We start from the raw sequence: 12,998 nt of genomic DNA on the forward strand, positions 1-12,998 counted from the left end.
TTTCGAGCTGCATCTTCTTCCGTCGCTTCCGGGTATGGGTCTTCGGGAGCGAGCGTTCCTTCTTGATTGACAGTCTTCCGAGAGGCTTCCGACGGTCGCATCCATCGCGTCACTAGTAGCCGAAAGAAGCCGAACGTCGGTGCGGCTCTATACTGCGCCTGCGCACCGACGTTCGGCTTCTTTTGGAAAATCGTGACGCGATGGATGCGACCGTCGGAAGCCTCTCGGAAGACTGTCAATCAAGAAGGAACGCCCATTCCCGCAGCTCATACCCGGAAGCGACGGAGAGGATGCATCTCCTAAATGGGTAAGTACTGCACATATTTTAAAACAAATAGCCGATTCCCCTAGAGAAAACGAGCAGGAATCTAAGGGGAAAAAGTGCCCTCTAAGGGTGAACCCCCGCTTTAAAGTGAGAAGCGGGGGGTGCTGACTTCTTACCTTTTCTTCCATGCAGCCAGGGAGTTCAGAAGCGGGGTGAGGGGCCGAAAATGACTTTTCACCAGGCGGGGCCTCTAGCAATTTGGGGGGCCCTCCGCAGCTTTGCGGGGACCTAAGCGGCTTGCATAGTGAGCCTATAGGGCGGATCGGCCCTGTTCCTAGGTTATCTTCATGTAACACAACTGGCTGCAAGACGACACCCGCTGGTAGACACCGGTACTGCGACCCACGGGACCAACAGCGCCACCAACGGGTGAACCCTTTCCTGACAGGAACTTAAAGCGGAGGTTCACCCAAAAATCCACTTTTTGACATTAGCTGTAGCATACTGCTAACATCTGCAGTATGCTGTTTTTTTTTTTTTTTACTTGTACTTATCGTTATATGAGCCCTTGTTTTCCGGCTCCAAGTGGGGAATCCTACGGGGAATGGGCGTTTCTAAGCGAAAAGGAGTTGATTGACGGCTGCTAAGGCGCGTCTTGGCCTCTGTTTAATCTTCAACTGCCATGATGCTGCACATGTGATCAGTTATGACACCAGCCATTGGATGGTTTGACAGTTTGGTTGAGAGCACAACCAATGTGACTGTTAGCATTCCCGGCATGCCAGGAATGTAACTGCTTTTTCAAACTGTTAAATTGATGGGTGAACCCCCGCTTTAAGGAAGGGGGTGGGGACTCCCAAAACTGTAATTTCTATGTTATCTTCATGTAACACCATGAACTGACAACATAGGAAAGACAGTTGTGAATTTGAGGAAGGGCGGGCACTCCAAAAACTGTCAGTCCTGGGTTATCTTCATTAAACACAATGAACTGCAAAACATAGGAAAGACAGGAACTTGAGGAAGGGGGTGGGGACTCCCGAAACTGTCATTCCTTTGTTATCTTCATGAAACACAATGAACTGAAAACCTAGGAATAACAGTTGTGAACTTGAGGAAGGGTGGGAACTCCTGAAACTGTCATTCCTATGTTATCTTCATGTAATAAGAAGAACTGAAAACATAGGAATGCCAGTTTCGGGAGTCCCCACTCTTTCTCAAGTTCATAACTGTCATTTCTATGGTATACTGAAAATACAGGGTGGGCCATTTATATGGATACACCTTAATAAAATGGGAATGGTTGGTGATATTAACTTCCTGTTTGTGGCACATTAGTATATGTAAGGGGGGGGAACTTTTCAAGATGGGTGGTGACCATGGCGGCAACCATTCCCATTTTTATTAAGGTGTATCCAGGGCTTTTTTTCTCAGAGAATAGGTGCAGGAACTCCCTCCTTCTGTCACCTCTTGTGTCCACCCCCTACCCACCCCCAAGCACCATTCCTTGGTTCCACTCCCTACCCATCTCTGAGTACAGTTCCTTGGTTCCACCCCCTACCCACCTCCCAGCACTATTCCTTGGCTCCACCCCCTACCCACCCCTGAGTACCATTCATTGGTTTCACCCCCTACCCACCTCTGAGCACCATTCATTGGTTTTACCCCCTACCCACCTCTGAACACCATTTCTTGGTTCCACCCCCTACCCACCTCCAAGCACGATTCATTTGTTTCACCCCCTACCCACCCCCCTACCCACCTCTGAGCGCCATTCCTTGGTTTCACTCATTACCCACCTCCGAGTACCGTTTCTTGGTTCCACCCTCTACCCACCTCCAAGCACCATTACATACATTCAAATCTGGAGATGCTGGAACTGCGTTCCCCCGCGTTCCTGCTGAAAAAAAGCCCTGGGTGTATCCATATAAATTGCCCACCCAGGTGTATCCATATAAATGGCCCACCCAGGTGTATCCATATAAATGGCCCACCCTGTACAATGACAATTGTGAACTTAAAGAAGGGCAGGCCTCCCAAAACTGTCATTCCTAGTTCATTGTGTTACTTGAAGATCATTTTTGATTAAAATTTTCCTTTTATTGCATTTCAATCCCAGTCCCTTCTTGATTTTGGATTATATACATACGACATGTATACTGTATGCATATATTGTGTAGATATATATAATATATTGTTTTCCTTTGAAAGTCCTCCTAAACACTTCTAACTCCGAAGGCTTATGAAGGTGTTCCGGCACCTGTAGTTAACCGACAGCCAGTGAGATCCTCTTCTGAAAACTGAACCATACCTAATGAGGCCGCAGTAGCCCTTGCCGAAACGCCCAACCCCCATTTTCCGAGTGACATTTTGGCGAAGTCTATTTTTAAGCGACAGCTTTGAAATATTTCAAAGGCACTTTAGATGTTCAGCCCAAGCAGCGAGGAGAAGTGAGGGGGTATCGGTGAGGAGGGGGAGGGGGGCGCGAGCCGCCGCACCAAACAATGGCTGACATAACATTTCTCCAATTCTGGAGGCTTCCTACCGAGTTTATTATAGAAAATCCCAAATTACTTTTAGAACTTAAATCTTTTTTCTTTTTTCTTTTTTTTCTCTCTCTCCTTTCCTCTTCCCTGTTCAGATTAGGAAATGAAAATCTTCTGGCATCAAAACAGCCAAATACGTTTTTCAGTAACTGCAACTCAAATTTCATGTGCAGTCCAGCCGGATTTCACATATAAAAGGATTCCGGGGGTCTGAAGGGTCAAATGCAGATCTTAGATCTAGTGTGTGAGCACTTTGGTGACGGGCGCAGGCGACTTCAAACACACTGATGGAAGAGAATTAGTATTTTCCTTAATGTAGTATAAAGTCGTTTTATTAATATAAAGTGGGGTTGATTTACTAAAACTGGAGAGTGCAAAATCAGGTGCAGCTCTGCATTGTAACCAAGCTTCCATGTTTGATTGTCAAAGTTTAAAGTGGGAGTTCACCCTAAAAATTTTAAGATTAGATTCATGCTCATTTTGTCAAGGGGAATCGGGTAGTTTTTTTAAAAACGAAGCAGTACTTACCATTTTAGAGAGCAATCTTCTCCGCCGCTTCCGGGTATGGTCTTCGGGACTGGTCGTTCCTTCTTGATTGACAGTTTTCCGACAGGCTTCCAACGGTCGCATCTAGTAACCGAAAGAAGCCAAACGTCGGTGCGGCTCTATACGGCGTCTGCGCACCGACGTTCGGCTACTTTCGGAAAATCGTGACGCGATAGATGCGACCGTCGGAAGACTGTCAATCAAGAAGGAACGCCCAGACCCGAAGACCATACCCGGAAGCGGCGGAGAAGATCTATCTCTAAAACGGTAAGTACGGCTTTGATTTAAAAAAAAACACCCGATTCCCCTTGACAAAATGAGCATCAATCTAATCTTAAAAATTGTCATTTCCGGGTGAACCTCCACTTTAATTGAACAAGCTGAAGTTAGAAGCTGATTTGGTTCAGCTCTGCATGGCAGCCAATTTTGCACTCTTCAAAGCGACTTGCTGGGTCCCAACCTTCTGTTGAGAGGATCCTAAGCTGGAGGCTGTGCGATGGGGGATCGGCTCGGGGGAACCTAGAACTAGAGGTTGTCCAGGAGGCCTAGAACCATCGGGGATCCGGTCACCACACCATATGACAGGTATGCGCAAGCTGTCAGGGGGTGACACTGATTGAACTAACTGGGAGGATTTGCTCAAATTCATCTCACAAATTTTAAGTTGTCCGGCCTGTGGCGTGAGTCAGGCCTGTGGCAGAGGTCTGTTTCCTCCCAGTGATCCGCAAGTGACGCTCCGGCTGCCAGGCCTGAGATAACCGCCTGTCCGGGGGCACTTTGCCCACCCTGTTTGGGGTGGCGACGAATTGAGCTATATCATTGCTGAGAGCAGGCTTGCTCTCTCTTTATATCCAAGGCCTGATACTAAAGTTTTCTCTACGCTCATTAACCTTTCTCTGTCGTGTGCCATGTTGATGTTGGGCCTTAGAATAAAGCATTGAAAAACTGAATTGATGTCTGGACACTTGGGGCCAGATTCTCAGAGACTTACGTTGGCGTATTAGTAGATACGCCGCCGTAAGTCCGAATCTGCGCCGTTGTAAATTTAAGTGTATTCTGGAAACCAGATACGCTTAAATTAGGCTAAGATACGAGCGGCGTAAGTCTCCTACTCCGTCGTATCTTAGGGTGCATATTTATGCTGCCCGCTAGGTGGCGCTTCCGTTGAGTTCGGCGTAGAATATGCAAATGACTAGATACCCCGATTCACGAACGTACGTGCGTCCGTCGCAATTAGTTACGCCGTTTACGTTAGAAGATAAAAAGATAAAGCTGGTCTCTAGGTGGCGCATCCCATGCAAAGTATGGACGTCGGAATAAGCGTATATTTTTACGTTGTTTGCGTAAGTCGTACGCGAATAGGGCTGTGCGTACGACTTGCGCACGTCACAGGCATTGAGCCGACATATCTTTGGGCGTAAATACGATGTGATACTGAGCATGTGCGCGCATGCGCCGTTCGTTCGGCCATGCATCTACATGGGGTCAAGCCTCATTTAAATACAACACGCCCCCTACAGCCTACTTTGAATTACGCACGCTTACGCCGGCCCATTTACGCTACGCCGCCGTAACTTAGGAGGCAAGTGCTTTGTGAATACAGCACTTGCCTCTCTAAGTTGCGGCGCCGTAGCGTAAATACGGTACGCTACACCCGCGCAACGTAGATCGGCCGTACGTGAATCTAGGCCTTGCTCTTTATTCACACTCACAGAAATCACCCCTAGACCAAGTCAAGAAGGTAACTTAGTAAGCCGATCCCAAACTAATCAGCGGCTCCTTCGGGGGTGAGCGCTACATATATATGAACAGTTTTTAATCTCTATATTCTGACCCTTCAAAATATGATTTATCTTTCCAAGTCCTGAGCTCTCGCCAGCCTTGCTGTCCTTTAAGCCTCTTTTACTCTCAGAAATGGTGCATGTAATGCTTGCCCTGATCTTCAGAAGGAGATGATGACTTTCTGCTCTGATCTTTGCAGTTTGATGAAGAGTTCAGCGCCCGACAGGAGGCACAGGCGGAACTTCAGAAACGAGAGGAGAAAATCAAAGAACTGGAGGCAGAGATCCAGCAGCTTCGGACCCAGGTAATCAAGGAATGTATATATTTATACTGGGAAGGAATTGATAAATGTCACAAAAATTGTTCAATTTCAGAAGTTTATATCTATATGTAGGCTGTATTTTCCCGAAAGTAATGTAAAAGTGGTCATAACTTTTTTTAATAACTTTCATAGGATGTTAACCACTTCAGCCCCGGACCATTTGGCTGGCCAAAGACCAGAGCACTTTTTGACACCGTGGTTATCAAGGTGCATCGGTTGTTCTCTTGCCCCTTTCCGTTTCTTTTGCACTGTTGAGAATTTTGTAAATTGCGGTTTTCCATATGCAGCAAAATTCCTTTGTTTGAAAATGCACCCAGGCTGTCTCATTGTTTTCTAGAGATTCCGGCTTATTCACTATGCAGGTTAAGGACCTGGCCACTTTTTGCGATTCGGCACTGCGTCGCTTTAACTGACAATTGCGCGGCCATGCGACGTGGCTCCCAAACAAAATTGACGTCCTTTTTTTTTTTTCCACAAATAGAGCTTTCTTTTGGTTTTATTTGATCACCTCTGTGTTTTTTTATTGTTTGCGCTATAAACACAAAAATAGAGCGACAATTAAAAAAAAAAAATCTATATTTTTTACTTTTTGCTATAATAAATATCCCCCAAAAATATATAAAAAAAAAACGTTTTTTTCCCTCAGTTTAGGCCGATTTGTATTCTTCTACATATTTTTGGTAAAAAAAATCGCAATAAGCGTATATTAATTGCTTTGCGCAAAAGTTATAGGCCCAGATTCTCAAAGACTTACGATGGCGTATCTGCGCCGTCGTATATTTAAGCGTATTGTGGAAACCAGATACGCTTAAATTTGGCTAAGATACGAGCAGCGTAAGTCTCCTACGCCGACGTATCTTAGGGTGCATATTTACGCAAGCCGCTAGGTGGCCCTTTCGTTGTTTTACGCGTCTGAGCAAGATACGCCGATTCACGAACGTACGTACGCCCGTCGCAATTAGTTACGCCGTTTACGTAAGACATACGCCGGCATAAAGATAAAGCAGGTCTCTAGGTGGCGTAGCCATGCAAAGTATGGACGTCGGAACAAGCGTATCTTTTTACGTCGTTTGCGTAAGTCGTACGCGAATAGAGCTGTGCGTAAGTTACGTTCACGTCGTAGGCAGTGTTCGACGTATCTTATGCATTCTATCCGACGCATGCGCCGTACGTTCAAAACGTCATTTGTGTAGGGTCATGCTTTATTTGCATAAAACACGCCCACCTCTTCCCAATTTGAATTAGGTGCGCTTACGCCGGCACATTTATGCTATACTTTGTGAATACAGCACTTGCCTCTCTAAGTTTCGGTGGCGTAGCGTAAATACGATACGCCCGCCCACACTTACGCCGGGGTACGTGAATCTAGGCCATAGCGTCTACAAAATAGGAGATAATTTTATAGCTTTTTTTTTTTTTCTAGCAATGGTGGCAATCAGCGATTTTTATTGTGATTGCGACAATATGGCGGACTCTTTTGGCGCTATTTTGGGAGCATTCACATTTATACAGCGATCAGTGCTATAAAAATGCACTGATTACTGTGTAAATGTGACTGGCAGTGAAGGGGTTACCCACTAGGGGGCGAGGAAGGGGTTGAGTGTGTCCTAGGGAGTGATTCTAACTGTTAGGGGGCGTGGCTATGAGTGACACGTCACTGATCGCTGCTCCCGATGAGAGGGAGCCGACGATCAGTGACCTGTCACTAGGAAGAACGGGGAGATGTTGTGTTTACACTGACATCTCCCCATTTCTTCAGCTCCATCCGCGTGTCCCCCGGGCACAATCACAGAGCTCGCGGCAGGGTCGTACATTTGCCTGTTCCTGCCATTCTGTCGACGTATAGGCATGGGTGTCCTCTGAAATTTTTTCAGAAGGGGGCGCTTCGGCAGCGGCGATACACAGTAGCATTTTACCCTTTCTTCGAACCTCTAGCACGGGTTAAAAGCGCCCCCCCCACGTTAAAATGTAAAAACACCCCACTATGCCTCCTGCATCTTTCAATATCTCTTTGTCACTACTGTGTACCCCCTCTCCGCAACTGCACCTCTGGACCCCTTTACATTACACAACACCTCACAGCTCTGGACCCCTTTATATTACACAGCACCCCACAGCTCTGGATCCCTTTATTATTCACAGCACCCCACAGCTCTGGATCCCTTTATATTACACAGCACCCTGCATCACTGGCCCCCTTTATATTACACAGCACCCTGCATTACTGGCCCCCTTTATATTACACAGCACCCTGCATCACTGGCCCCCTTTATATTACACAGCACCCTGCATTACTGGCCCCCTTTATATTACACAGCACCCTGCATCACTGGCCCCCTTTATATTACACAGCACCCTGCATCACTGGACTTCTTTACATTACACAGCACCCCTTTCCCTTGATTGAAACACTACACTATATTGACAGTATATTTATTTCAGGTCTAAAAGAGGAACCTTTTGGAATGAGGGACAAATGGATTTGATTCCAGAAGAGGGACAGGCACTCTAAATAAGGGACAACTAGAGGGGAGGGGAGCACTACAGTCACTGCTTAAATCGGCCCCAGGGCCAGTTCGGCCCTGCTCCTGGTTCTCCCTGGCGATTCCAGCGGGGGGCAAGCGACCCCCCCTTGCCCTATGGAGCGGATGCCCATGCGTATAGGTTCGTGCGGCAGTCGGCAAGCGGATAAAATTTCACATCTTGGTAGAGTTAACTCTTCCTCTATAGTAATTTTTCTTCTTTTTAATTGCAGTTGAGCAATGGATTCCAAGCAGAAGCAACTTGCCACTATTGAGTTCTCGATGAAAGAGGGGCATAGACTGTCTGGCATCCACAGAAGGCTACAGAATGTTTGCGGAAGTGAGACCATTGACAAGAGCAATGTCTTGCCATTGGCGACTCTCATCAATGGTGACATCTCCGTAATCACTCTGTAGCCTTCTGTCTGGCAACCTGCACTCCTCCTTCATCAAGAACTCAACAAGGTCACGTTGCTTCTGCTTGGAATAAGTTATGTACCTGCAATGAAAAAGAAAAGCTTTTATCAACAGAGGGGTAGATTCAGGTAGCAATTACGCCTGTGTATCCTTAGATACGCAGCGTAATTGCTAAGTAGCGCGGGCGTATCTACTTTCTGTATTCAGAAAGCTAGATACGCCGACTGTAGCCTAAGAGACGACTGGCATAATTCTCTTACGCCGTCGTATCTTAGGGTGCATTCTTACGGTGGCCGCTAGGTGGCGCTCCGGTAGTTTTCAGCGTAGAGTATGCAAATTGCATACTAACGCCGATTCACAAACGTACGCGCGGCCGGCGCTCGTTTTTTACGTCGTTTGCGTACGTCGTTTTCGCCGTAAGGCTGCTCCTGCTATTAGGAGGCGCAGCCAATGGTAAGTATGGACGTCGTTTGTGATTTTCAAATTCTGCATCGTTTGCGTAAATCGTTCGTGAATGGCGCTGGACGCCATTTACATTCACGTCGAAGCAAATGACGTCCTTGCGACGTCATTTGCCGCAATGCACGTCGGGAAATTTTAGGGACGGCGCATGCGCGGTACGTTCGACGCGGGAACGCGCCTAATTTAAATGATCCACGCCCCCTACGGGATCATTTAAACTATGCGCGCTTACGCCGGCCCCTTTTACGCTACGCCTCCGCAACTTTACCGCCAAGTGCTTCGTGAATCAAGCACTTGCCAGTAAAACTTGCGGAGGCGTAACGTAAATTTCTTATGTTACGCCAACGCAGCTTAACTCTTCAGTAAGACACAGATCTGAATTGGAGGGGAGGGCGCAAATAGCTGGTCTTGCCTAGGGCGCAAAATAGTCTGGCACCTAAACTTGCTTTTTGTCGGTGGTGGCTAGTGCTAAAAATTTTGGGTGGCGGAAAACTAACGCCAATCCCAGGAAGGGACGATGGCAAGACCTTACCTTAGAAGGCGGGGGAAGGAAGAGCCAGGGCCGTTGCTTCTGCTCCCGGCTGAACCAAAAGTGTGTCCTGAGACCCGATTGGCCAAGGAGTCTAAGACTCCCTGGCCAATCGGTCTTAGGACACACTTCCTGATTGGCCGCGAGGAGAATCAGGAAGACATTAGCTACTATTCATTTTCTATTGTCACACAACTGGGTGGGCTCAGGGCGCAGTGCTCTGTGCCCCGAACCCACCCTTTTTTTAAGCCAATAAGAGCTTCAGGCTCTAATCATGTGCTTATAAAAACAACAACATTGAAATCCATGCGTCCCACACCCTGCATGTAGCTTAGGGGTCGGGCGCATGGATAGGGGGGGCGGCGCCCCTTATGGATGGGCAGCCCCTGCTTTTTGTACTACCACTACTATCCTCCACTCTCTGGCTCCTCGCACCCTGCTCTTGCGGGAAACAAAACGATTAAGAAACAACAGAAACTGGCAAGCCATTCAGCTCCCCCCCCTCGGCAATCAAGTTTCTTCATTGTAACATAAGCCGTAAAAGAACTTGTGAACAATCAGAAAGTTGTTTTTGCAAATCACATTACAATTATCCTGAATGCATTAGCATTTAATGAGCCCGGCACTGGACATCGTGGAGCCACGAACTCGCAAATATGTTCAGGCCGCTATCCGAGACTTGTAACAGGAGCTCGTAAAAACATTTCAGAAGAACTGGATAACTATCCGCCTAACAACTAACGGGCAACCCGGCTTATTTTCCCTCTATATTTACAGATAAACGGCATCATGTTTTTTATTAATAACGCCGTATTTAGTTTTCTTGTATTTTCCTTCCCGCAAGACCCTCTTGGTATGTTTCATAGGCGAGCTGCCGCTGTCAGAATGTCTAATGAGCTGATTCACTAAAGGATATGAGATCGGCTTAAGTATTGTGGTTAGCCAGTGATAGATGGCTGTTTAGTGTTTCTGGGAATCATTATGAAGACTCATAAATGATATGATCTGATACGTTCTGCGAAATGAAGAAATGGAGAACCATAGTATAAGGCTTTAACACTAATCATACTATTGAATATTAATTTAGGTTACTATTTTTTAACCAGTGTTCATTTTTTTATAAATTTTTTTAACGTCTATTTTATTTTTATTTCTATATCTTTATTTATTTTTACTTAAGACGTTAACAATATTTATTTTATGGAATCTAGATTTAATTTACTATTTTTCAATACTATTCAATATTAATTTACAGTAGTTTACTATGTTTTAACCAGTGTTCGTTTTTTTTTTTTGTTAATTTCTGTGTTCTATTTTTTTAACTTCTCTTTTATTTTTATTTCTATATCTTTATTTAATTTTACTTAAAGCGGATGTGCCATTAAAAAAAAATATTAAAAGCCAGCAGCTACAAATACTGCAGCTGCTGACTTTTAATATTAGGACACTTACCTGTCCTGGAGTCCAGCGCCGTCCGCAGCAGAGGATGAGCGATCGCTCGTCACCCTGCTGCTCCCCCGCCATCCTCAGTGAGGGAACCAGGAAGTGAAGCGCTCCGGCTTCACTACCCGGTTCCCTACGGCGCATGCGCGAGTCGCGCTGCGCCCGCCGATTGGCTTGTGTGCTGGGAGCCGAGTGTTCCCAGCACACAACGGGGGACAGACGGGAAGTCGGGAAAAACCTGTCTTTTGCCCGAGACGTGTGGCCGGAAGTGGGTGCAAATACCTGTCTTTAGACAGTTATCTAAGCGCGAGTTCCACTTTAGGGTGGAGCTCCGCTTTAAGACATTAACACTATTTAATTTATGGAATCTAGATTTCATTTACTATTTCATTTCTTTTACTATTTTTCAATACTATTGAATATTAATTTAGGTTACTATTTTTTAACCAGTGTTAATTTCTTTTTGTTTATTTATGCGTTCTATTTTTTTTTTTTTTTACTTCTCTTTTATTTTTATTTCTATATCTTTATTTATTTTTACTTAAAGTGGAGGTTCCATCAAAAAAACAATTTTGCTTTAAACTGTAGCTTACGACTAAAAAAGAAAAACAAACCAGTGTTTGTTTGTTTTTTTTTTGTTAATTTCTGTGTTCTATTTTTTTAACTTCTCTTTTATTTTTATTTCTATATCTTTATTTATTTTTACTTAAGACATTAACACTATTTAATTTATGGAATCTGGATTTCATTTACTTTTTTTCAATACTATTGAACGAAAAATTTAAGTTACTTTTTTAACTAGTATTATCTGTATTTATTTTATTTATCTAGCATTTTATTATTTTACCTATTTTTTTTTTTTTTTAATCTATTGTTAAGGCTATTTTATGAAATCTAGATTTCATTTACTAATTCATTTCATTTACTATTTTTCAATACTATTGAATATTAATTTAGGTTACTATTTTTTAACCAGTGTTAATTTCTTTTTGTTTATGTATGTGTTCTATTTAATTTTTTTAAATTATCTTTTATTTTTATTTCTATATCTTTATTTATTTTTACTTAAAACATTAACTCTATTTATTTTATGGAATCTCGATTTAATTTACTAGTCTTCAATATTATTGAACGAAAAATGTAAGTTACTATTTTTTTTTTACCAAAAATAAGGAGAAGAATACGTATCGGCCTAAACTGAGGGGGAAAAAAACATTTTTTTAATATCTTTTTTGGGGGATATTTATTATAGCAAAAAGTAAAAAATATAGAATTTTTTTCAAAATTGTCACTCTATTTTTATTTATAGCGCAAAAAATAAAAAACGCAGAGGTGATAAAATACCACCAAAAGAAAGCTCTATTTGTGGGGGGGGGGAAAGGACGCCAATTTTGTTTGGAAGCCACGTCGCACGACCACGCAATTGTCAGTTAAAGCGACGCAGTGCCGAATCGCAAAAAAGGGGCAACCTGCATAATGGTCCGGGTCTTAAGTGGTTAAAAAGACCTGGCCAGAGCTACATCAGTTTTAAATCTTAGAATCCTATAAAAAATAAATAAAAATAATGGACCCAAAACTATTGCAACGTCTTTCCAAAATATTTTGTCCTCCCTTATGGTCATGGCATAGGTCACATGACCAGCAAGGCACTTCTGTTGTCAAAAGCGGTTTTGTAGGACGGAAAAGCCGATGCGTCTTGCGAGCGGGGATACGTTGATTCACAAAACAGGCCCATCAGCGAATTGCAAATGTCTCAACTGAATATATGCATGGAAATCAGTTTAGTCTGCGGAGAAACAAGCTTTGAGAATGCGCATCACAGAGTATTATCTTGCTGGAAGCATAACGACATCCCCGTTCCCCGCAGGGAGCAACAACGGAGGCGTCCCCCTCATACACATGCTAATTTCATTGGATGTCGGCTTTTTAATATTGTGGTCTTGTTTCGCCTTATCACTTTAATTTCACCACTAGCCGACCAGTTATACGGCGGCAGGTCGGCTCGGCTGCGCAAAATCACGCAGCTATACGTCATTTCGCATTCCAGCCATTAGGGGCGCGCGCCACTGGTGCCAACGTGCGTGCGTGATCACCGCCGGGCACCCGCGATTGCTCGTTACAGAGCGAGGACCGGGAGCTGTGTGTGTAAACACACAGCTCCCGG

General features: G+C 44.5%; 1 protein-coding gene across 3 annotated transcripts in view; it reads left to right on the top strand.

Annotated features, from left to right (window-relative positions):
* Positions 1-12,998, top strand: part of DIAPH2 (diaphanous related formin 2) — a 1,333,979-nt gene that overhangs the window by 435,711 nt on the left and 885,270 nt on the right. For all 3 annotated transcript variants that reach the window (XM_040325027.1, XM_040325028.1, XM_040325029.1), the window contains one exon: positions 5,339-5,443. In XM_040325027.1, the coding sequence (XP_040180961.1) occupies positions 5,339-5,443 (105 nt within the window). The remainder of the gene's footprint in view (positions 1-5,338; positions 5,444-12,998) is intronic.

Source organism: Rana temporaria, chromosome 9, assembly GCF_905171775.1.
Source record: "Rana temporaria chromosome 9, aRanTem1.1, whole genome shotgun sequence".
NCBI classification, from domain to species: Eukaryota; Metazoa; Chordata; class Amphibia; order Anura; family Ranidae; genus Rana; species Rana temporaria.